The sequence below is a fragment of the Pholis gunnellus genome (genome assembly GCF_910591455.1).
Source record: "Pholis gunnellus genome assembly, chromosome: 11".
In the NCBI taxonomy this organism is placed as follows: Eukaryota; Metazoa; Chordata; class Actinopteri; order Perciformes; family Pholidae; genus Pholis; species Pholis gunnellus.
In genome coordinates this window covers 2,312,843-2,334,645 of record NC_136538.1, presented here as the reverse complement: position 1 = coordinate 2,334,645, position 21,803 = coordinate 2,312,843, and the positions used below count along the sequence as shown (strand labels likewise).

At 41.2% G+C, this 21,803-nt stretch overlaps 1 protein-coding gene across 1 annotated transcript in view; it reads right to left on the bottom strand.

Moving 5' to 3' along the window:
* The window catches only part of fbxw4 (F-box and WD repeat domain containing 4), a 69,256-nt gene extending 47,813 nt beyond the window's left edge, over nt 1-21,443 (bottom strand). The window contains exons 1-5 of the mRNA XM_079168913.1: nt 21,103-21,443; nt 19,977-20,072; nt 19,450-19,635; nt 19,147-19,279; nt 17,817-17,902 (exon numbers count right to left, since the gene is read on the bottom strand). Coding sequence (XP_079025039.1) covers nt 17,817-17,902; nt 19,147-19,279; nt 19,450-19,635; nt 19,977-20,072; nt 21,103-21,287 — 686 coding nt within the window. The 5' untranslated portion in view covers nt 21,288-21,443. The remainder of the gene's footprint in view (nt 1-17,816; nt 17,903-19,146; nt 19,280-19,449; nt 19,636-19,976; nt 20,073-21,102) is intronic.
* Between the last annotated feature and the right edge of the window lie 360 nt (nt 21,444-21,803).

The following is a 21,803-nucleotide window of genomic DNA, read 5'->3' as shown; positions in this document are numbered from 1 at the left end:
AATTGTCTGGGTGACCCCAAACTTTTGAACGGTAGTGTATATATATATATATATATACATTCATTCATATATATTCAGGGGCCACATTATGTCTTGAGTTAGGTACTCAGGTGAGAACCAGTAGATGGTGTTTGGTACTCACCCCATACAAAGCGTGGTCTTAAAGGGTAAATTACTTATTTTTCATCCTGGACCCTATTTTCCCAAGCCTTTTTAGACTTTTTAACTAACTTTTTAAATTGGTCCAGTATTGAGGGAGCACGCTCAAGAAACGGGCTGCAAAGTAATAATATCAAGCAACTCCTAACCGTCAATGCATGTCAACTAATGGTGCTTGTTTTTGCACCGACAGGCTCAGATTATTATTATCATAACTATCTGACAACATTATGGAAAGAACCTTAATTAGAATTGATGTGAAGGATTTCTGATTTATATTGCACATGCATACTTGCACCCTTATCTGCACCCCTACTTATATCAGCTGTTAGGAAGGGGTCTCGTCATGGCCTGCAGAGGCAGGAGAAAAGATTCTAGCGACCAATAATCAATAAGGCTTAAGAGTTTATTCTTCAGCTATGAAAAAGTTTTCAATCTCAAACTAAATGTCAACTTTAAATCCACCAGGGCACCCCGAATTGATGAGGTTTTGCCTAAGATCTGCTGACATCAACTAGCTCCATTAAATCGTTGAATTTGTAATTCATATTAGCTACTTTACTAAAAGATGCAAGGATTGAAAAATCAATCAATAGTGCAGTTAGAGAAAGTTTTCTTTATAATAATCATACAAATACATTATGTATTGCAAAGCCTCTATTAATGAAACTAAATGTGAATTTAATTATGGATAGTGCATCAAGAGAGCGCTCTGGGAATGAGTCCTAAAACTATGAGTTAGCAGTTTTGCACATCTGGTTCCCTCATCCCAAAGTCAATTGTTTTTTTGAATGTTGGTATATTTTTTAAGATGCCTAAAATAAGGTCTGTGGTTAACACAAGCTGAAGAGATATTAAAGTTTTATGACACAAAATACATCAGTAAATATCCCACTCATTAGGCTTTTAAATGTCTTACAAAAGGTTGCTAACTAGAGGCTAAATGAGGCTACTTTTCCAAAAGAAAAACCCCATTGACTTTTTGTCGAGGGAACCAGTATAATGCTAACTTCTTTGGTTGGCCTTTAAAAATACACAATCCCTGCAGCGCTCTATTATTCTGCAGTTAACGTAGCATTTCGGTGGACAGTAGAACCAACAGGAAACAAGGCAAGAGAGAGAGAGCGAGAGACGGTGAAACGAGAGGCAATAAAGGTCCCAGGCCAGGGCTCATCCCACAGGGCTCCCAAATCACTATTCTAAAAGGATGTAAAAAGGCTATGCAGCCGTCCATACTGTAGCAAACAAGACGCTGTTGGCATCAAAACATACACTGCCAAGGGGAGTGGTGAGAAGTGGGATATGTTGTGGGGGTTGAAGGGGTGGCAGGAGGGGGGGGTGGGTGGGGGGGGGGGGGGGGGGGGGTCTAAGTGCGGCATACAGGCAGCTGTCAGGCCCATTAAGCAGTGCAGCCCATCGGCAGTTCCTCGGTGATTAGTGTTGGGTAAACTCATTTATGACCCAAATGGGTCGGGTGGGGCCGGGACCAGTATGCACGGTGGGGGACCTCTGACCCTGCTGACACAGGATACAATAGGGTTATGGTCACACTCACTATCTGGACCCTATTACTCTCCATTACTCACATTACTCACTCCTCACTGGGTCGTGGCGCTGGCAGAGGCAGGACAGAGGACATCGGCCATACAATGAAAGTACTACTCCCCCCTTGTCTCCCCAAGCTCTCTCGGCCTGCTGAAGGGCCAACCAGGCCTGATCTGGGGTCAGAGCTTGCACTGATATTATAGCTGCTAAGGTCAGAGCCTCACTCGCCTAATGTGGGGCAAGTGTCCCCCCTAAACACACACAAACGCGCACACACAGTCATATCTCTGACCAAACAGGGTCCCGATGTGTGCCTCCCCCTTACTCCTCCTCTCATCATTAGCAGCATGCTGGGCCTCTGCTGCCGTTTGGGTAACCTCATCAGCTGGCTGTATTATCTAAGGGCCTGTGTGGCAGGGTCACACAAACTAAGGGAGTCCTCAGTGGGAACCCAGCCTCTCTCTCTCTCTCTCTCTCTCTCTCTCTCTCTCTCCTATCTCCCTCCCTCCCTCCCTCCCTCCCTCTCTCTCTCTCTCTCTCTCTCTCTCTCTCTCTCTCTCTCTCCCGCGCTCTCTCTCTCTCTCGCTCTCCCTCCCTCTCTGTCTCTCGCTCTCTCCCTCGCTCTCGCCCTCTCTCTCCCTCTCCCTCTCTCTCTCCCCTCCTCCCCCTCTCCCTCTCGCGCTCTCTCCCTCCCTCTCCCTCTCTCTCCCTCTCTCTCTCTCTCTCTCTCTCTCCTCTCTCTCTCTCTCTCTCGAAGGGAGACACATCTATAGACGTTCACAACACTGTCATGCGCACAAACACACAGCAATAACACACACACAGAAGCATACAAAGTGTGAGAGCACCTGCTGGGAGTTGAGTCCAACAGTACCAACATTGTTAGCTCCAAATCAACACGCTGACTGCACAGGGAGCGCTCCGCTTTCCAAGACCACCACCAACACACTGCTGCTGTCCAGACTGTCAGCATTCACTGATCCCAGATCAGCACACACCAACAATATGAAGCCCCTCCATACAAGAAGTGTGTAGGAATTTAAGCTGCTACTAAAAAAGTTTTTAGTGGTTAGATTGTTAGGCAGGGGTGTGTAATATAGCGCAAAAAAAATGCGCAAACGCATGCGGCAGTTCTATGGCTCCAGAGTCTCCCCTGCATACAGTGCTGCAGCGCTGCAGCTAAATGATTAGCGCCGCTGCTATGACAATATCCCCAAATGTAACAAACCCGCTATCTCTACTTTAAACAGCCATAATCAGAGACAAGCAAGGGTTACAGATCGAACACCCCCAGACATTGCCACCTGGGTGACAAAATTAAAAAATGGCACCACTCGAAGGACATCCTAGACGGCACTTTGTCACGTTCTCTCCACTGGAAGGGCATCCTAGAGGGCACTTAATCCTATTCTCTGTGATGTTAATAAAGTGATGATGATGTTGTCAGTACCAGTTACAAAGTGGTCACATGCTCGGGAGTGAGCGACATGCTAACATGCTGACGGATATAGTGTTTTCTCTTGTTTTTTTGAGAATCTAGAGTGAATAAGACTGAACACACGTCTGGCTTAAAAGTGGAGACATGGAAATGCTCTATTGACACACATAATTGAAGTGATGGTAGGAGATGACACATCTGGCCCGATGATGGCATTTTTCTATCAATTGATTGGTTAATCATTTAATATATGAAAGGTTAGAATTTGCAAACTGGAAAATGCTTGATGTGTGAGACCAACAAAATCTTAGACCTTTTACTCTACCATGATGTAACAACTCGAACCAGTAAATGCTTAGCATGTTTGCCTGAATCAAAACATTTTTGATTGATGGATTACTTAGTCAAACAAAATAACTTATTGTGTCAACGTGAGATGGAACCCTGTTAAAGAGGGGAAAAACGAGAAACCCATTCATGATCGTGTTTACGTGGCCGTAGCTGTAATGATGAATTTCACTTTGAGCTGCTCTTGGTATAATATGCCCTATATTTTTCCAAATCTAAAAGTTTACCTAAACAGCGCAAGAGTTCAAAAGAATGGGACTTCAATGTGTGCAACCTGGCTGTGATGGCGCTTGTGACCCTGAGTGACAAATTATTTAAATTCTTTCATAATGGCCGTCTTGACTTTTGTTGAAATTAGGGAATTCCAAACAAGTCTTCTATTAAGAGGACATAATGCAAACACAAAAAAAGCAAGTTAGCATTTATCTCAGCCTCTGCCCAGAGGACCAATTACACATGAATGCAGTAGAACAGGCCACATCCCAGCACTGGGAATGTGGAGGCATTTTGCTATGGACTCCAGGGGCGGTTTAGCTTTACCCCGTCAGACCCCCCCCCCACACACCTCCCGTCAGAAAAAGGGTTGTTAATTTGTTGCGCTTGACCCCGGGCTTTGTGCCCGACGTGTATCTAGTTTGTAAAAAGTGCTTTTATCTGCTTTCTAAATATGTCTGAGCTCAAAGGGTTATGATGCTTTTATATCGGTCAGGGAGGGAGACAATGGCCAAAGGGTGCAAGAGCTGACCCCCGCTGACTCACACACACACTCTCTCTCCCTCTCTAGCTTTCTTTCTTTCACTCCCAGACTCCTCTCCCTTGCCCCCTCTAGCTCTTTCTTACACACCGATATGCATGGGCAAACATATGCATGCACACAAACATGCACTTTCTCTCACAAATTCACACTGTTACGCATGGACACACACACACACACACACATCTATGCCTGGACACTGTTGTCCCGTCCCGTCCCGTCCCATCCCACCCCCGTGGCCCTTTTGGCTTCTGTTTGTGTCTCCTGTGTGTAGGGTCACCGGGACATTCCTCAGCCGGCCCCTCGACTCTGTTCACCCGGCTGGAACAGACTGGGACCCCGCACAACCGCCCAACACACACACACACAGACACACACACACACACACACACACACACACACACACACACACACACACACACACACACACACACACACACACACACACACACACACACACACACACACACACACACACACACACACACACCACAACAACACGCTAATGTTCGCTAGCCGTCCCCTTAAGCGCAGTATATATAATACAAGCTCTCAATGTTGCCATGAGCAACATTTACGGGATAAGGTACTGTAAATGTAGCATGATGTAATTACACATATCTTTTTTTCTTTGGTTTTTGACGAGTCATAAATGAATTCTGTGATCTAAGTTTGTCATGACAAAATGATATTAGAGAATTATTAATGGGACTGGTCAAAGTGTAATCCTCACGACTTCTGCATAGTGGAAAAATATAATCATAGACAGTGAAACCATTTATATTAAATCGTCACTTATTTTTACATTGAAACCCCCCCCCTGTATGTATGTGTATATATATATTAGTGCTGGGCAAGTTAACGCGTTATCGCCGACAATTATTTTGCACGTTAACACAGTTTTTTAAACACAAGAACCGGGCAGCGAGCGAACTCTTCCTGTTTACTTCACCTACATTCCCCTGGGTCCTAAGTCCCTCCAAGTACAGCTTATTCTCACCCTCTATGTACCAACGTGCATTTATAACAAATACCACACATATTACAGTAATCAGCGTTGCATATGTGTCTGACCAAAAAAGCAAAAAGGAAATGATTAATTTAAATTATTTTTTTTTAGTTTTTAAAGTTGTTTTGTTTGGAATATGTATAATAAGCATATAATTTAGTTATCGCTACTGAAAAGTTAACAAACAAAAAAAACATGACGTAGATAGGTTTGCAGTTTTCAAAGTGTATATTTCAAATTGCATTTATTGCACACATGAAAATAAAGTTGTGAAGACCGGCTGAATATCTATTATCAGAATCATTATAACTGTATTTTAACTGCTACTGTGTAAAGGGAATACTGCTGTTAAAAAGCACCTTATTTGTTTAAAGTGTTTGCAAACCAAATGTTATTGCTCTTTTGTTCATAAGTACATGCAGTACTTTTAAAATAAAAGTGCGCAATACCCTACCTTTTAATTCATTATTGAATTTTGTGCATAACAATGCAATTAATCGCAGAAAAATCATGCAACTAATCGCGATTAAAAATGTTAATTGTTGCCCAGCACTAATATATATATATATATATATATACACACACACATACACAGACACACTACCTTAAAACTTCTTGACTTCACTGAGCTACATCTGTGAGGACCAGAGCACAGCAAAACTATTTGGACTTCTTTAGAACGAGCAACTCAATGAATGGATGCTGGAGAAGAATTTGTTGAGAAACAAATGAGAAAACCACACAAGTTAAAGTCACAATCACTCTGTGACATTCTGGTTTTGAGTCAGTGAAAGGAGGTCTCTGTGGCAAGTGTTTGTATGGCCGGGGTCAGCGAGGAGCGCGACCGACAACTTTTATATTGGGATCCACTAGAAGCGGAGCTTCAGTGATCACAGAGCTTTCTCCTGCTCAAAATGTGGTGGGAGTGACGCTCATTAGGATAATGTGCTGTATGAATAACACCGCCAGTGGTACACAGCGCACACTCCCACGCTGTTAAGGCTCCTCGCTGCCTGGATCACCACACACATGTATACTTTAACACTTTAGGAACAGTGATTTCTCTAAATAACTAAATATACTAAGCAAATAATTTGTTCATAACTTTATATAAGGACGTTATAGGGAATGTTAACGTAAAGCATTTAAAAACTATAACTGCTCCTAAAAAAAATGATTTATCTGTTAGCAGTATCCACTATGTGTTAGTTATTATATTAATAAACACCTCTATCTGCTTACAACTACATTACTGTATGTTGCATGTAATAAATGACAGCAGAACAGTTTCTTGCATTGAGAATCAATTTTGGTTATTTTATATAATTTTGCATACTTTTACCAAATTGTTTTATATATCAAGCTTGTTAATATTGCTAATGTTTGTTTCATTTAATTTGTCCATTAATGTGATTGTTGATTAATTAATGAATAATGTAGTCCAAAATGTCTATACATTTTTTTCTACCATCAGTCAAAAGCACAACAATTCTTACAGTGATAAAATGTTGTGAATGACTGAAATGATTAACTGATTATTAAAATTGTTTACGATTTTATCTCAATGAACTGATTGATTAATTGTTTTCAACCATTTCACTCAGTCCTGGGGACAAAACATCCCCAAAAAACCCTCATCAACAGATTACTTGATAATGATCGACAGTTAAAGATCTAGCAAAGTCCTATTAAATTGATCAAATTAGCAATACTGGAGAATATTATAATACAAGTAAAACTAAACTAATTTTAAAGGCACAATGAGTAGGATTTGTGGGTTGTGTTTTTTTAAACACCTGTGTCCGCCATTTTCAAAGCTTCCTCTCGGATGCCCGCTTACGATCTGGCGCCCGGTTGAGGCCCAGAAACATCCAGAAGACAGCAAAATAGAAAAAAACTCCTGGAAGAGTGTAGCGTCTCTGCCGATACAGACACCACCACACACAGTTGCTCATCAGTAAGGATGCACTGATCCGACTTTTTCTTTTGTTACGATACCTCCACCTGGACTTTAGGTATCTGCCGATCCGATACCGGTGTCTGATCAATAAGCTGCCGGCCTCGCTGTGTGGAAGTGACTGGGGTCATTATTTGACGTGTAAGGCAACATCAGGCTTTGTTAAACAAAATGTAAAAAATAACTGCATATGAATCATCATATATTATGAGAATTAGAACACCCAAAAAATCTCTAAAGTTAACAATTTTTGTGTTTTTTTAATCTAGCAACAAATCAGTCAAAACCTGTGCAGGGATCAACATTCCAGTATGTGTTGTACATAATATAAAACATCGACCTCATTGACACCCATACCCGGCCCAGCTCTTTGAGTTAGTCATCGGTGTATCCCTAGTCATAAATGATGATTACTTTTCTATGCAGTCTATGCATTGCTTTTTTAGGAAAATCATACTTGTTCCTAAAATGAACCGAAACAAACAGTAGGCGTTACTTGGTCATTACAAAAGTTTAACAAGCTGTCTTGTTTATTTTTGTATGATATGCTATACATGTACACTTCTAAGACAAAACTACATCTCTATTATTCATTAAGCTGCATGTATGAGTTGTATTGTCCCAGACTTGGACCATTGTTTGTGTTTTCTATCGTGTCTAACATGAGGCATGAGTGTGTCTGGCGTGAAAACACTCTTCCCTGGTAAACTTGAGACCTGAGAACACCTGTATGAGGCCAACACGTAATGAGAGGTCTTTATGTGGTGTGTGTGTGTGTGGTGTGAATTTGCGTGCTGGAAGTTTCTCTCAGCGTGTGTTTATGTATGCAGTAAGTGTGGGGAGTCTGCGAGGGGTGTCTCTCTTCGAAGGGAATGTCTGCCTGTAGTACGTGTCCACATGAAGCTATCTGTGTGTGTGAGGAATGTAAGGTGTGCATGTGTGTGTGTGAGTGTGTAATGAGGGGGTTCAGAGGGAGCTGTGATTATTCTCGCCTCCTGCGGTGCGGGTCCTCTGGCTCTGTGGGCCCCAGGGAAAGCGCCCTGTATTTAACGTGTGGGAACGCACATTCTGCCCCCTTATCGCTGCATTGTTGCAGCCTCGCTCTTTTCTTCTCTTTTTTTAACTAATTGAATTCTTGACTCCTGAGCCACAGGGACGGCTCGGGAGAGACCAAAGAGAGAGACATGAATTTTGGGGCTTTTTCTTGCGGTTGAGTGGGGCAGAGCAGTGGGGGTGAAATTTGAGTGTGTGAGCCCGGGTGGTGGTGGTGGTGGTGGCAGCGGTGGGGGCGCTGTCGGAGAGAGGGCCGGCTCTAGCTGGCTGGGTGGCTGCTGTGGCGTCACCCTGTACTTTGATACCGGAGGTCAAAGGTCGTCCTCCCCCGGCGGTGGTGAGAAAGTGCCGAATCGGGGACGGTTTATCCAACAATCATTTTCTTTTTGAGACTTTCAAAAGCGCTTTTGGCCCCTGCGACATCTTTGTAGTTGTGCTTGAGGAATTCTCGACAAAACAATTGTAGCGGCCCCCCCACCCCCGTTCTCACCTCTCTTCAGGGTAGCTTCTCCCTTCACTGCCCTGCCCTGCCCAGCCCCCCCCCTCCCCTCCCCTTTGCCACACTAGTGGTCAGTGTAGCGTACCCCCCTCCCCAAAATGCCAAACCCCAACCAAGCTCCAAATCAGGATACTCGCCTAGTCTGGCAGGACAGACAGATGGCAATATTGCTGTTGGCTTTCTGGGTTTTATGCCTCTTCGGTTAACATCTAACTTTTATCGTGAGAAGGGTGTACGGTTTTCTTATTTTACTGGACTGTAAATTGTACATTTTCAGACATGGTACCAGGCAGTAACCTCCGGGTTTGAAAAGTGAAGCCAATGGCAGAAGAGCCTTAAACTTGCATTCTTCCTAATGGCCATCAGGGGGCGACTCCTCTGGTTACAAAAGGATGTCCGATTTAATAGAAGTCTATCGATAAATGACCATACTTCTCAATTGATTTATTACCTCAGTAAACATTGTAAGCATGAGTTTATGGTGTCAATCGCTAGTTTCAAGTCTTCTTAAATACAGCATGATATTTATTTAGTAAATTATGGTCCTATTTAGAGTATAATAGCAGGGTATGCTGGAGGACGGGGTTAACATGGTGCCAACATGGCAACCAAGGTGGTGACAGCAAAAACACAAAAATGGCAATAGCCAAAATGCTGAACTCTAGGCTTCAAAATGGCAGTCAACAAACCAATAAATGATGTCACAGTCACTAAATCCACTTCTTCTATACAGATTATGCAAGGTACCTGCAACATAGCTCGCTTCATCTTCATGCTCAATGAGGTACCTTGTGTCAACAACGTTCAAGACTTGAGTATTTTTCCGCAAATGTGAAAATGAACCTAGGAGTTACAGCACATTTTAGGTACCAAATCTTATTTACTATAGGAGTTTAAATGTTTTAACAAAAATCAACTCTGATTTTTCCCAAAAAAATAATGGAGCTAAAAACTAGAAAAGGATATTTAACTGATATGTTCTCACATACAGCCTTCCTCTTGGAAGATGAACACACTTGCCATTCCAAAAGTGTCTCTTCAACCAGCACTTTACAGCTCAGCAGCAGAAAGCACTTTTGTTTGTGCTCCATTACTTTCTAGACATGCACAGCATACCTCAGTTTCTGCAAACCAGATGAATTGTGAACTGGGCTCAACTTGTAGAGCCTTCAAGCGTGGCGCAATTTATGTGATGAAGTCATTCTGAGTGGGCGGCGGGAATATTGTGGCAAGCATAAACCCAGTTTAAAAAAAAAAGAAAAAAAAAGGGATGTTATGATGATCAACACACTGAAGCTGAAAGTCTATATTTTTCACTCTTGTGAAGGGAATCCTGCAGACAAATACATGCAGCAGTGTTTAAACAGCCATACATCTTAATCCCCAACTGTTGGGCATCTTTTCTTATTTCACAGGATTTATAAAAAGTGAATCTGCAAAAAGGTTATATTTAGCAGCAGCACCATGGATGCAGACTGTCGGGAAGAAAAAAAAAACAATGAGAGATCCCAAACAAATCTAAAACTTATGTCCACAGAAGACAACTATGACCTGGACGAGCACCCGGCCGAGCACCCAGCTCAAAGCCAGCCTTGTCCAAGAAACCTTATCGTCTGTGACTTGGTGTGAGAGCTGACCTGCCGCTACACATCTGCAGCTGCCTGGCCCACACTTCGACCTGTTGGGTCTTGTTTGTATGACAGCAGGGTCTGCAGGAAACATCTCAGTCAGCTATTAGCTAACCACCTGCCCCTCTTCCTATTGCCTGGACCCACACACACCAGGTATACAGCAGGAGAGAGAGCAGAGAGAGACACAGAGTGGACAGAGACAGGCTGGAGACTCATCTCTCATAGAATCTATCCATAATCCTCAAATTAAAGGTGATATACAAATCATTTCAACTGTACTATAATGGCTGACATGGTAAATCCCGTTTAATGTCCATTTCCACAGCTCTAATTACAGTCATGTTGCACTCACAACTCTGCTGTTCGGACTTTCTCCTTTTATTCTACCACCCCTACCATCAAGATGTTTGAAAGTACCCTGAGGGACACCTCATCAACACTGATCCACATGCATTGATTTGCCTGTGAGCAGTGGACTGGTCAGAATTGCTAAATGGTTTAAAGCATGGCTTTACCAGCACGGCATTCGGCCCAGAATCATATGACCCCCGCTGGTGTACTTGGTGCGGGTCTCGACAGTTGAGGGCTTTGGAGAGGAAAATAGATTCTCACATTGCCTTTGGCAGCCTAGGAGTCTGAGCTGGCAGCGACTGCCAATCAGATCCTTGGAAGACAATTTCAAGATGACGAAAACTAGGGGGGTGTTGCAAGGCTGGGAGTTGATTGACCCAAATGTGGTCAAAAGATGGAATCGAGTTGAGGACTGGTAGGAGATGGCAAGCAGTGGAAGCTGGTCAACAGCTTTTTTCCATCAGATGACATTAATTGCATAACTAATAATGACTGAGAAGAAATAAGTTAGCATTTTGCTATGATGGTTGTCTCTTACGGTAGTTTTTTCTTGGGGACCCCAGTCAGTAGTCTTTTTATGTTGAATATGTTTGTCGGATGAGGGTTAAGGAGAAGATGGAGGCAGCAATGGAGGTGTAGAAATTGACTACAGCAAGAGGTCCCGCCCCTCAAAACAGGCCATCATCTTTACAAGAGCTGGGTGCCGCCAGGACAGGATCTTGGCCTCTGCAAGGGACTCGTCCTCATGTCCGAATCCTGAGGCAAGTCCTCATAGTGGAAGTAATAGATCCCTGGGAAGATCGCTTGGCCAAGGCCTTCGAGTGGAAGCTCACCTCTGGTTTGTGAATGTGGGCAAGTTAGCAGGAGGGCAAGCTGAATCCTGGTTGAAGTTGGATGCAGAGGCTTCGCAGTCCTTGCCCAGAGCCTACGACAGCCAACACCATAGATGCGGCAGAGAGAGCCTCGACATAGCTGTGGAGCAAGAGGAAAACCACAAAGGAAGTAGCGAGCTAGTCACCTGGACACAAAATTAGGTCTGATCAGCCTCAGCTGTGTCGCCTGGAGGAAGGTGTATGATGTCAAAAGACCCAAAACACAAGATGATCCTGCAACATCACTGTAGAAAAGTCAAGCGGAATTAAAATAACAAGTGCATGATTAAAGTATTTGTGTTAAAACGAGGAAGTGAGAGGTATGGTGAATATGATCTGACCCTGTTTTTCTCAGCTACTGATTGAATTGGCGCTGTAGAAATGCACATTATCCTGAATGTAAAAAGACAATGGAGGATGTTTTGAGTTTGCATTATTCATGGTACAAGGGAAATAAAAGCCTCATTAATAGATGCTCAGAGAAAATGCTCCGGAAGTGTGAACGTAGTATAAAGACCGAAGAAATCTACTCTGTGCGGGAGCAATTGGAGGTGGATGGGTCAAACAAAAGCAGGACTTTCGACCAGGAGACCGCCGTTTTTGTCCCAATGTTATTTTGAAATTATATGTTTTCTGTACTTATGTTACCTTGTTACATTTTACTTAGTTTACGTAATTATTTTAAGCCCTACCGTGATGTTTTTCCTAAACCTAAGTGGTTTTGTTGCCTAAACCTAAGCAAGTTTGTGTTTGAATTCACAACGTTAAGAGTTTGACTCGCTGGGCTACCCAGTGTCGCCAAGACTCCTGACCAAACGTCAGTATGTGACGAGAACAAGTTGGAGGATAACATCGTGAGAAAAATGTATCTGAGCCTATTTTACCCCTGTAACCTCCTGTAGTGCCTCGTCATAGTTCATTGAACCTGTCTAATATGAGCTCCATCAGTGGGCATAGAGTGTGAGTACACAATATGGTGTGGAAAAAGAAATATGATCAAGAAAAGCAATCTGTAAGGGGGGTCATGGTCCAAAGCAACAGATAGGATCGATATCTTTTCCGAGGCAGCGCGGACGGGGGCGGTCGTCCAGCACTAGCCTTGGCATTTCACCGCAGTCACATAATCCTCACTCACAGACCTTGAGATGATATCCAGTGGATCAACAGAAACACAGGGATGGAAACAGAGGTGGGCTGAGATGCGTGTGGTGGATGGAGTCGTGTTAAGTATATAGATTATCAGTTCGACAGAAGTTGATTTTTCTCCAGGTAGTTGACGATACACTGTATGTAATTAATGGCATTTGACGTGCACCAGTTGATGCCTGTATCGCACAATGTACAGATAAAATGATTGACAGTGCCAATTTATTTTAGTCATTATTAAACCGTCGTCTAAAGCACGGCCAAAATATCACAACGTACAGTGGCAGACAAGGAGAGCCCTCCAAAAAAACAGCAGTTTATCTTGCTGGTTCAGCACAAGTAGCTAATGGAACCACTGATCTGCTGGAGATTGAAAATACAATATGTAGCATTAAAAATATATAGATATTTTACAAGGGAACGTTATGATTTTTATATATGTATTCTGATTCTGATTCTGATATACTCCTAATCTGAAACATTGTTTCTAATGAATTAGGAATGGGTTGTAGAACTTCAGCACACATGAACTGCCATAAATTGCTTGGTTGAAGTGCCATTTCTGTATTAAGTCCCTGTAAGTGATCAGAAGAAAGAAAAGCCTCTTTTCCCACTGGACAAAAAAAACTAACAACACCCACTAACATCTGGCTTTTGTCTGGAGTGGAAACGGTTACAATCAGCATTCGTTGCCGGAACAAATGATTCAGTCAGAAGTAACGGATATCTTCTCAGCAGTGATGGAAACATGACACCCGGGTGCACATGCTACTTTCCTGCCGCAATGCTATGTGATGCGAGTTAAAGGAAATATATGATAATATTATCAACAGGAATTTGGATAATTATTAAAATGAATTAACAAACCAAAAATACAATTAATATTCTCTCCTTAAAGCCACCAGACTCCAGTCAGATAACAGTCATTTTTACCTTGCTGGTCATCGAAACACACCTCATACAACCTTGACAGAAACTAAATAAAACCCATCAAAACTGTCTTCGTCGTTTCCTCTGTTAAAACAAATCACCAACTCTGAGTGAAAAGATTGAAAGAGAGAGTGAATAATAATAGGTGTAAAAAAACCATCGTGACATATTCACTATTTATTAAAACTGTTTTCCGGCATTGAACGAGACACCAGAAAAAGGACAAATTGGCATACTAGTCCACTGGGAATGGGAAGCAGTCTATCACCTATTTTTAATATCTATATTCAGCAGATGTTTAAAAACATAATTTGAAACTAACATTACATTTTAAAATAATTATTCAGCAATCTCTCAACAATCATTTAAGTTTTGTAGTAGTATTTTAAGCATTGTCTTCAATGAAAGCCTACAGAAAGAAACTATCAAACCGTACACATCAAAATATTTAGAAACTATGTAGGTTTGATATTTCAAAAAAAGGTGTGACTTCTAAGACAAGACACCGAAGACAGTGATTTTCACACAATTCCTCCCCGTTTTGTTAAGATTCAATATTCCAGTATTGCTCACCATCATAATAAAATATTTTATCAATATTGACTTAAATATCATCAAGGCATTGGCTTAGACCAGAAAAAATAAAATCTACAATTACCGCCTCACTGTTGTACACCTCCGCCAACCAGTCATGGAGTTTACATCCATGTCTGTCTGAAATGTTATCACTTCATCATTCAAATTTCAAATTTGTGTGAAATTGTCAAAATTAGCATAGAAATTCTTGAGTTATAGCCAAAAGTGTTTTATTGCAGTGACCTTTGACAACCAAATTCTAACAGTTCAACCTTAAGTCCAAGTGTAGGGTTGAGCCAGATTTTAAGAAATTCCCTCTAAGTGTTCCTGAGACAGCTACTTCAACAGAATGAATAAGATGTACGTACATACAGACGGATTAACAAACCCGAAAATATAATGTCGCCGGCGCAGAGGCATAAAAATCTGTCTGAAGACAAAACAACATACTTCAGCCATGTAATAAAGGTAACACAGCCTATTAAGTTCAATGCAGTGAAGACCCAATTGCAAATGGGAGGCAGGACATTGAAGAAATGTCTCGGGAGATATGGTTGGAGCATTTTTGGGGGCCAACGCCAATTCCAGATTTTGTGCACATGTACACTTTTAGTATGGATCCTACACACTGTTTTATAAATGACGCCCCTTGAACAAAAAATTCTCAGGATGTTTAAAACACCATTCACAGTGTGAAGCCGGTTTCAGTTCTACAACAAACGTGTAATTACTGCATCATAATTTGTGTCGTCGTATCCTTTGTAAGTTTTAGCTTGGCTTGTGCTTAAACGACTGGGGTGAAAATCAGGAGCTAAACAGGTTTATCAGTGAGTTGACACCTGGTTTCCAGGAGAAATTGTAATTAACCAGGTCGTTGGTCAGTGAGAGGTAGTTTCCATTATGAGGGGGCAGCAGGTCTGAGGCCCAGCCTGCTATTTCAGCCAGCAAATTGGAGAAATTAATGATGTGGATAATCTGCCGGCTATTCTCAGATCTGAGAGACGCTGCAAGGCCTGGATCAGATGAACAAGGCCCCCATGCATGTTTTCTGACATATTGGATCTATTCCCTTGAGTGCAACAGTTTAAACTGAAAACGTTTTTGACTGAAAATTAGGCCCTTTGCTTCTAGTATTATTTTATATGGCTTAAGTACCAAGCTATGACTGGATTATGGTTAGGTTTTAAGGATTCAAATTCTTTTTAGGGTTAGAGGTAAAAATATTTAGTAAAATGGGTTAGGGTTAGACCTGCTCCAGAATGGCTCAGTTTCTGTCCATGTTGGATGACTCTACAATGATGTGCCTATGTAGAAAGTACTGTGTCCTTGATGCAGGGAAGAGGAAGTTACAGGTGTAGAGGTTGGGGTTATAGATGGACACACGTGCATCCGACACAATCCAACAGTTATCAGATGTTGCGATTTTGTATATTGTGAGACACTGGAAAGTAAACACTATTAAAAAAATAAGCCCTTTGTCAAATAAGCTTCGGACAGATTTCTGGAGTTTCCCTTTCACGCATGTAGCCCACATCAGGAAATTGTCCATGTCGTGATGCAGTCACGTAGCCAGTTCGTAATTTGGTCAAAAACAACCAAAACAATATATATAACATAGGCCGTGTCCTGCTATGCGGAAGCCTGGGATGCTGACATTAACCACTGCGCTTTGTTTATAATTCCTGAAGCTGTATGCAGAGCAGGCGATCATTTGGTGCGATATGTGATGTTTCCAACTTTGCAGCCAGATGGACGATCACCTGCCTTTCTCCGTTGGACGGGTAGGTGGGTGAAATCAGGATACTGTAACAGCACTCTACATCTGCCTGCCTCTGTGTTGACAATGGTGTGTGTTATTAAGAGTGTAAACGCAGCTGAGAAATCAAAGGGCTCCTCGAAAGCACCACTACAAAGAGCTGGGTTCTGCTCTCTCAAGCCCATTTCAGTCAGTACCTTTAGGAATATTTTCACACTGGTTTAGTGCTGACACTGCCGTGGGAACTTTCACTATGTTCTATAAGTGTTTACTCTATATCTATAACTTGGACAAAGGTGGTGAGAAATGTAGCGTTACTAACTAGAGTAAGCAATACATTTAAAAGCTAAAACACAAAATGGGAGATTAGTGTACATGCAATGCCAGAGAGAGAGAGATTCCTCAGGTATAGTCTGATATAATAAATTACAGACAGTCAAAATAAGTGGTAATTGTTTGTAAAAAGTTAACAAAAAAAATACATATATACATTTATATATATATATATATATATTAAATATATGTATAAGAACGCACAAAACATTGTGAAAATAATTTATTTGATTAAAGGGCCCTAACATAAAATAAGTAATTCAATTTAACACAATTTATTGAGGGACATTTAGATTTCAATAGTGTAATGTTTCCCCAAAAACTCAATCTAAACCTTAAAAATATAGATAATACCTGAAACAATTCTACTTTACTTCACTATATTTCACTTTTATGTCAAGGTCTGATCAACAAAAGTCACTCCTTAAAAACAGCTTGATACGAGGGAGGGAGGAAGAGAGAATGTATTAAAGTTAATTTTTTTCTAGTCGTGTCAAATTGGACTACTTATTTCATGTTATGACCAGATAAAACAAGTAAATTAATTGTACAACGTTGTGTGTGTTCTTTTACTTTACTGAATGACCACTAGTGACTTATAACCAGCCTGTATTGAATATCGGACTATACCTGAGGAATAATATTACTTCACTTAAAGCACGGAATGGCCACTTAATAATCCCATTAGAAAATATTATAACAGTGATTATAAGGCATGATAAAAAGGTGATAATGTATTTAAACTATGGGAATTATGATATACTATGATCCTTGTAGAACAAATTGTCAGTGAGTGACCAGCAGTTATGAAGTATCATGATACTTGACCATTTAAGTCATTATAAAATGCTTTACAATGTGTAATGATTATTGTTATTAAGTACTGTGAATATTCAAGTTTTTACACTTATAAGCATAGAAGGCTATGAGCAGATTATAACACATTATAAGTATGTTATTAATGCATTATAGGCATAGGCGTCATAGAAATAGAATACATTTCTTGGTAGCATGCTACCAAGCATTTCTTGGTAGCAATAGATAAATAAAAGTTTAAACTTCTATTTTTTTTTTTACTATGTGTTAAATACTTTAGCAGCCAAACATGGGTTACCTGCCAGAATGGCTGGTCAGACTAATCATAGAGGATATTAATATGAACTATAACATCAAAGCGGTGCGCTGGATTTAAATAACAGAAGACAAAACAAGAGCATGCAGAATGCAGTCCATTAAACGTTTCATCTCAATTCTCTTGGTTTTCATAATCGCTGGCCGAAAATCGTAATTGAAAATAAAAATGTGATCAATCTACCGGACCCTAACATCAATCAGTGATTTTAAAGAAGAGCATTCTGCCCCTCTATCTGCTGCTCTTCCGAGTGTACCAGAATAACATCTTTTTACTTGTGGCTCCTGTTAACCAAACTCTTGTGCGTGATGCTGAGCAAACGCTTACCTCAATGTGGGACTAATAGCAACAGACCACACTCTGTCATACATGGGGATGGTGTCTCTGGGGCAGCTGGAGTTCAGAGTCCAAATCTAGAGAAACAAAAGTCCCTAGTAAGCACATTTAATAATGTATACAAAAACAAACATACTATGTCCATCCATCCATCCATCATCATCTGTAACCACTTATCCTTCATGGGGCTGTGGGGTTGCTGAAGCCAGTATATCACAAGACCATACTATGTTATGCATATGAAATATAGACCCCTTTTCTCTTAGTAGACATGACGTAATGTACTCATATTTGTTTGTTTACCATATTTTACTGTAAATTTTCACATTTTCTATTTTGAAATTATGTCTAACTATTGCATTATGTTTATTGTCATGCACCAGTCACTAAGTCAAATTCCTTGTATGTGTAACATATTTGGCAGTAAACCATTTCTGCTTCTGATGACACATTTTTGTGGGCGGAGCGTAGGTGGAGCAGGAATAATAATTTTCAGGATCATTCTCAGAACACATTAGCTAACGCTGGCTAGCACTTTTTTTTTTTTACTTTATTAGTTTCACTGAATATGTCCAGTCACTCCCTTTCCGTGAGTGTTACCTGAGAAAGTTACCATTAACCTACGGCGAAAGCCAAGTCCTTTAAATACCACAGTGCATCGTAAAGGAAAATGTATAAATCTTTGGATGCTGCAAAAGGTTGCTAATCCAGCATTTGCAACAGTTGTCTACACGGCTAAGCAACCCCAAAAAGGAAGACCCACTAATCAAAAGGACTTCGGTGAGCAGAAGGCTAAACTATTAGCAAGATTTTCTCTCCATGTCTCTCATAGTTTATTCGTCTACATGAGCAGCGAGCGCTGTGGTGGAGCAGCCGTGACAGCTTTGGTTAGCAGAGGGCTAGCCAAACTATTAGCAACGTAATCTAAAAAGTATTAGCGACATAGTATTGAATCATAGTTTGTCATCGCAAAGGTATGCAGTAAAGTTGGAGCCATACTCGAACATTAATTCTCGCACCCAACAACAAAGCAAGATGAGATTTCCAATGTGTAACTTTGGCCTACAACTCTTGCCTCCAGCTAACGCTGCAACGTAATCATGAAATCGGCTCTAAAAGGGTCTTTACTGCTGAATTATCATGAAGCTTATGGTGAATTGAATCTGAAGTGAAATGTTCTTGTTCTGGAGAAATGTAGAGTTATGTTTCAAATAAAGTCTACATCCTACAGTCTTCCGATTTGTGAAACAAATGTGGAGTCTACACGTCATGGAACTGTGCATCGCATCGATAAATCTGGATTGTAAGAGGTCGTTCTGACCCGGGTTGTTCGGTCTCTGGATCCACTGACGATGAGTCCATCTTTAGAGTCCAGGCAGTTCACTTCCTGGTTGTGACCCGACAACTCCACCGACATGTCCCTCCTCCTGCTGTGAACCAGGATCCTGCCATCACTGAGAAAAGAGGAGTCATTTTTCAGGACTAGTTTGAAACTATCAGGATTATCACGTAAGCTTTCATTGAGGAAAAAATATATGCAAGTCATCTTCCAGCATGGGTTGATAGCTATCACTGTATAACTGTTATAAACTCAAAAGGGGAGAAAAATAGAACACGTGGTAACCTTCCACCGCTGATCAGGTGAGAGTCTGTCAGGACGAAGCGGCAGACATCGCCCTTGTGACCGGAGTATATTTTAAACGGGTTACGCTGGAGCCTCCCAGAGTCTGGGCGCAGATGGTACGCTCCAATATCGGCAGCCTGAGACAGAAACAGTACGTTCCCATCCAGCTGCAACCACGGCAACAGTCTGAAAACAAGATACGAAATTTGAGAGAAACAACGTGCTGATGTGCTTTCTTTGCAAGAGTTAGTTGAGAAGATGGATTTAAATCAAATGCATGTGTGTTAAGTATGGAGACAGAGTCAGTACATGGTTAGCCTAGATTTATATAAATCTAGGCTAACCCAGCTAACCTGGCCCCAGAGGCCTTATCCTACTGTAAAACACATCATGTACACAAGCTCAGAATTCAAATTTGTGTATAGATTTTCTCATTTGTTACACTGCATATTGTCTAGGTGATATATAGAAAATAAGGTCAAAGCATTTCAGCTTTTAAACAGTTAATAGGGATAATACTCACTCACTTTGTTTTCCATTTGAGAGGAATTGCCCTTTTGCAGACCCCGTCGTACCAGTTTTGAGCTATCTTCACCCTCTCCTTCAGCGGGATGGAAGGATATCTGCAATGACAGAAACAGTTAAACAACACTATCCACTGTTTATTTTGAAATGATTGGCTAGTTTACGATTTAAAACATGCCCATCCCATCGATGCAACATTAGAGGACATACTGGAACAGTGTTAAAAAGTTTTGTATCAAGTTTTTCTGATCTGAGGTTTAGAGATTTCTGTCTATGTGATTTTTGCCTGAATTCCAAAACAATGGAGGTGAATGGAATTTATTTTGTGGCGCTCACAGTAATGAACAATTTCGTTAAACAAAGAAAGAAAAACAGTTACATCTTTTTTCAAAGTCAGTGGTTTCATAACTCAGGATTATCCGCAAATGGAATCCTATTTTCATGAGGAATGGGTAACAGAGGTTGTTTTTTTCACTAAACAGAATGAAGTCTGTGCCTCATTTGCAGTGCGAGTGTAAACATGTAGCATTGAGTGCCACTTTAGCAAAAGTTCCCAGCAACTGGAGTGAGTCAACCACTTTCATTTTTATTCTAAAAAGGTTGGAGACCCCTGAAGTAGTTTTGAGCCATCATTCTCATTGTTGTTAACATAATAAATCACAAGATGCCCCGGTGGTCTAGGGGTTAAGGTGCCAACCATTCCTTTTAACTGAGTAGTTGATGAACTCAACTCTGACATTTACTGTATTCCTTTGATGATTTCAGCAGCAAGGCAGCAAATGTACCCAAACCTTTTAAAACTGGTTTTCCAAAATATCTCAGACAAAAATCAATATGTTCCAGAGCTAAAACAAGCAAAGGCCCCAGGGCCCCAGAACTCCAGGGGCCAGTAAGCTCCAGGCGTATAGTCTGTCAAATGGTTTGTGTAAAAACATTGCTGCCATTGTTCTGTGACCTGCTACTCTATTCAGGAAGGTAAACTGACTAATGGTAAACATACAGTCAATGCGGCCCAAGGATGAACATTCAGTAAACACCGTCAATGCACTAGCCCAGGCTAACACGAGGCTAAAACAATAAAGTAAAATACACTGCAGGTTTGTCATCAGTTTGCGACTGTTATCTTACATGTCCGTCCCGTTCTGAGTGATTCCAGTGTTTAAAAATTCTTTGGCAATGTTCCTCCACACGGCGTCCCGGTTCACAAAGTGGTAAGTGGTTTTACAAACTTGAGAGAGGCGACTGAGGGATTTGTAGCCCAAATAAGACAAGATATGATAGAGAACATCTTCCGGCAGCTGCGATAACAGCATGCTGACAGCGCTGCTCTTGCCTCCTCGCGCACGCTGTGTCCGGGTCTCTGCCGTGCGTCGCACCCGCACGCGGGGCTACTTTCTAAAAGCGGGTTTCGAACGTAGTAAACAAAATATCTCATCTTTAGAGAGCAGCAGGACTATTAGCGTTGTGTGGTGAGCACAACAGAGGAAACAGGAAGTCATTTCAGCAATGACAGCTGATGACTACTTCCCTACGTAACTGGACGTGATGACGTGTAGCGCTGGGATCCCTCCTGTGCGTCTCTGCATTTCTCAAACCTTTGTCTGTCCAAACAGCTTGCGACGTTGTGTGAATTCATGGTGCGTTTATTTCTTGAAATAAATTCGTTTATTTATATTTACAATTTTATATTTACCTACCTTTCAGTGTTGTATGTGACAATATTATGTTATATATATATATATAGTTATATATATATAGTTATATATATATATATATATATATAGCACTTTACTTTTCAATAAAACAATAAAATGAAACTATAAAACATG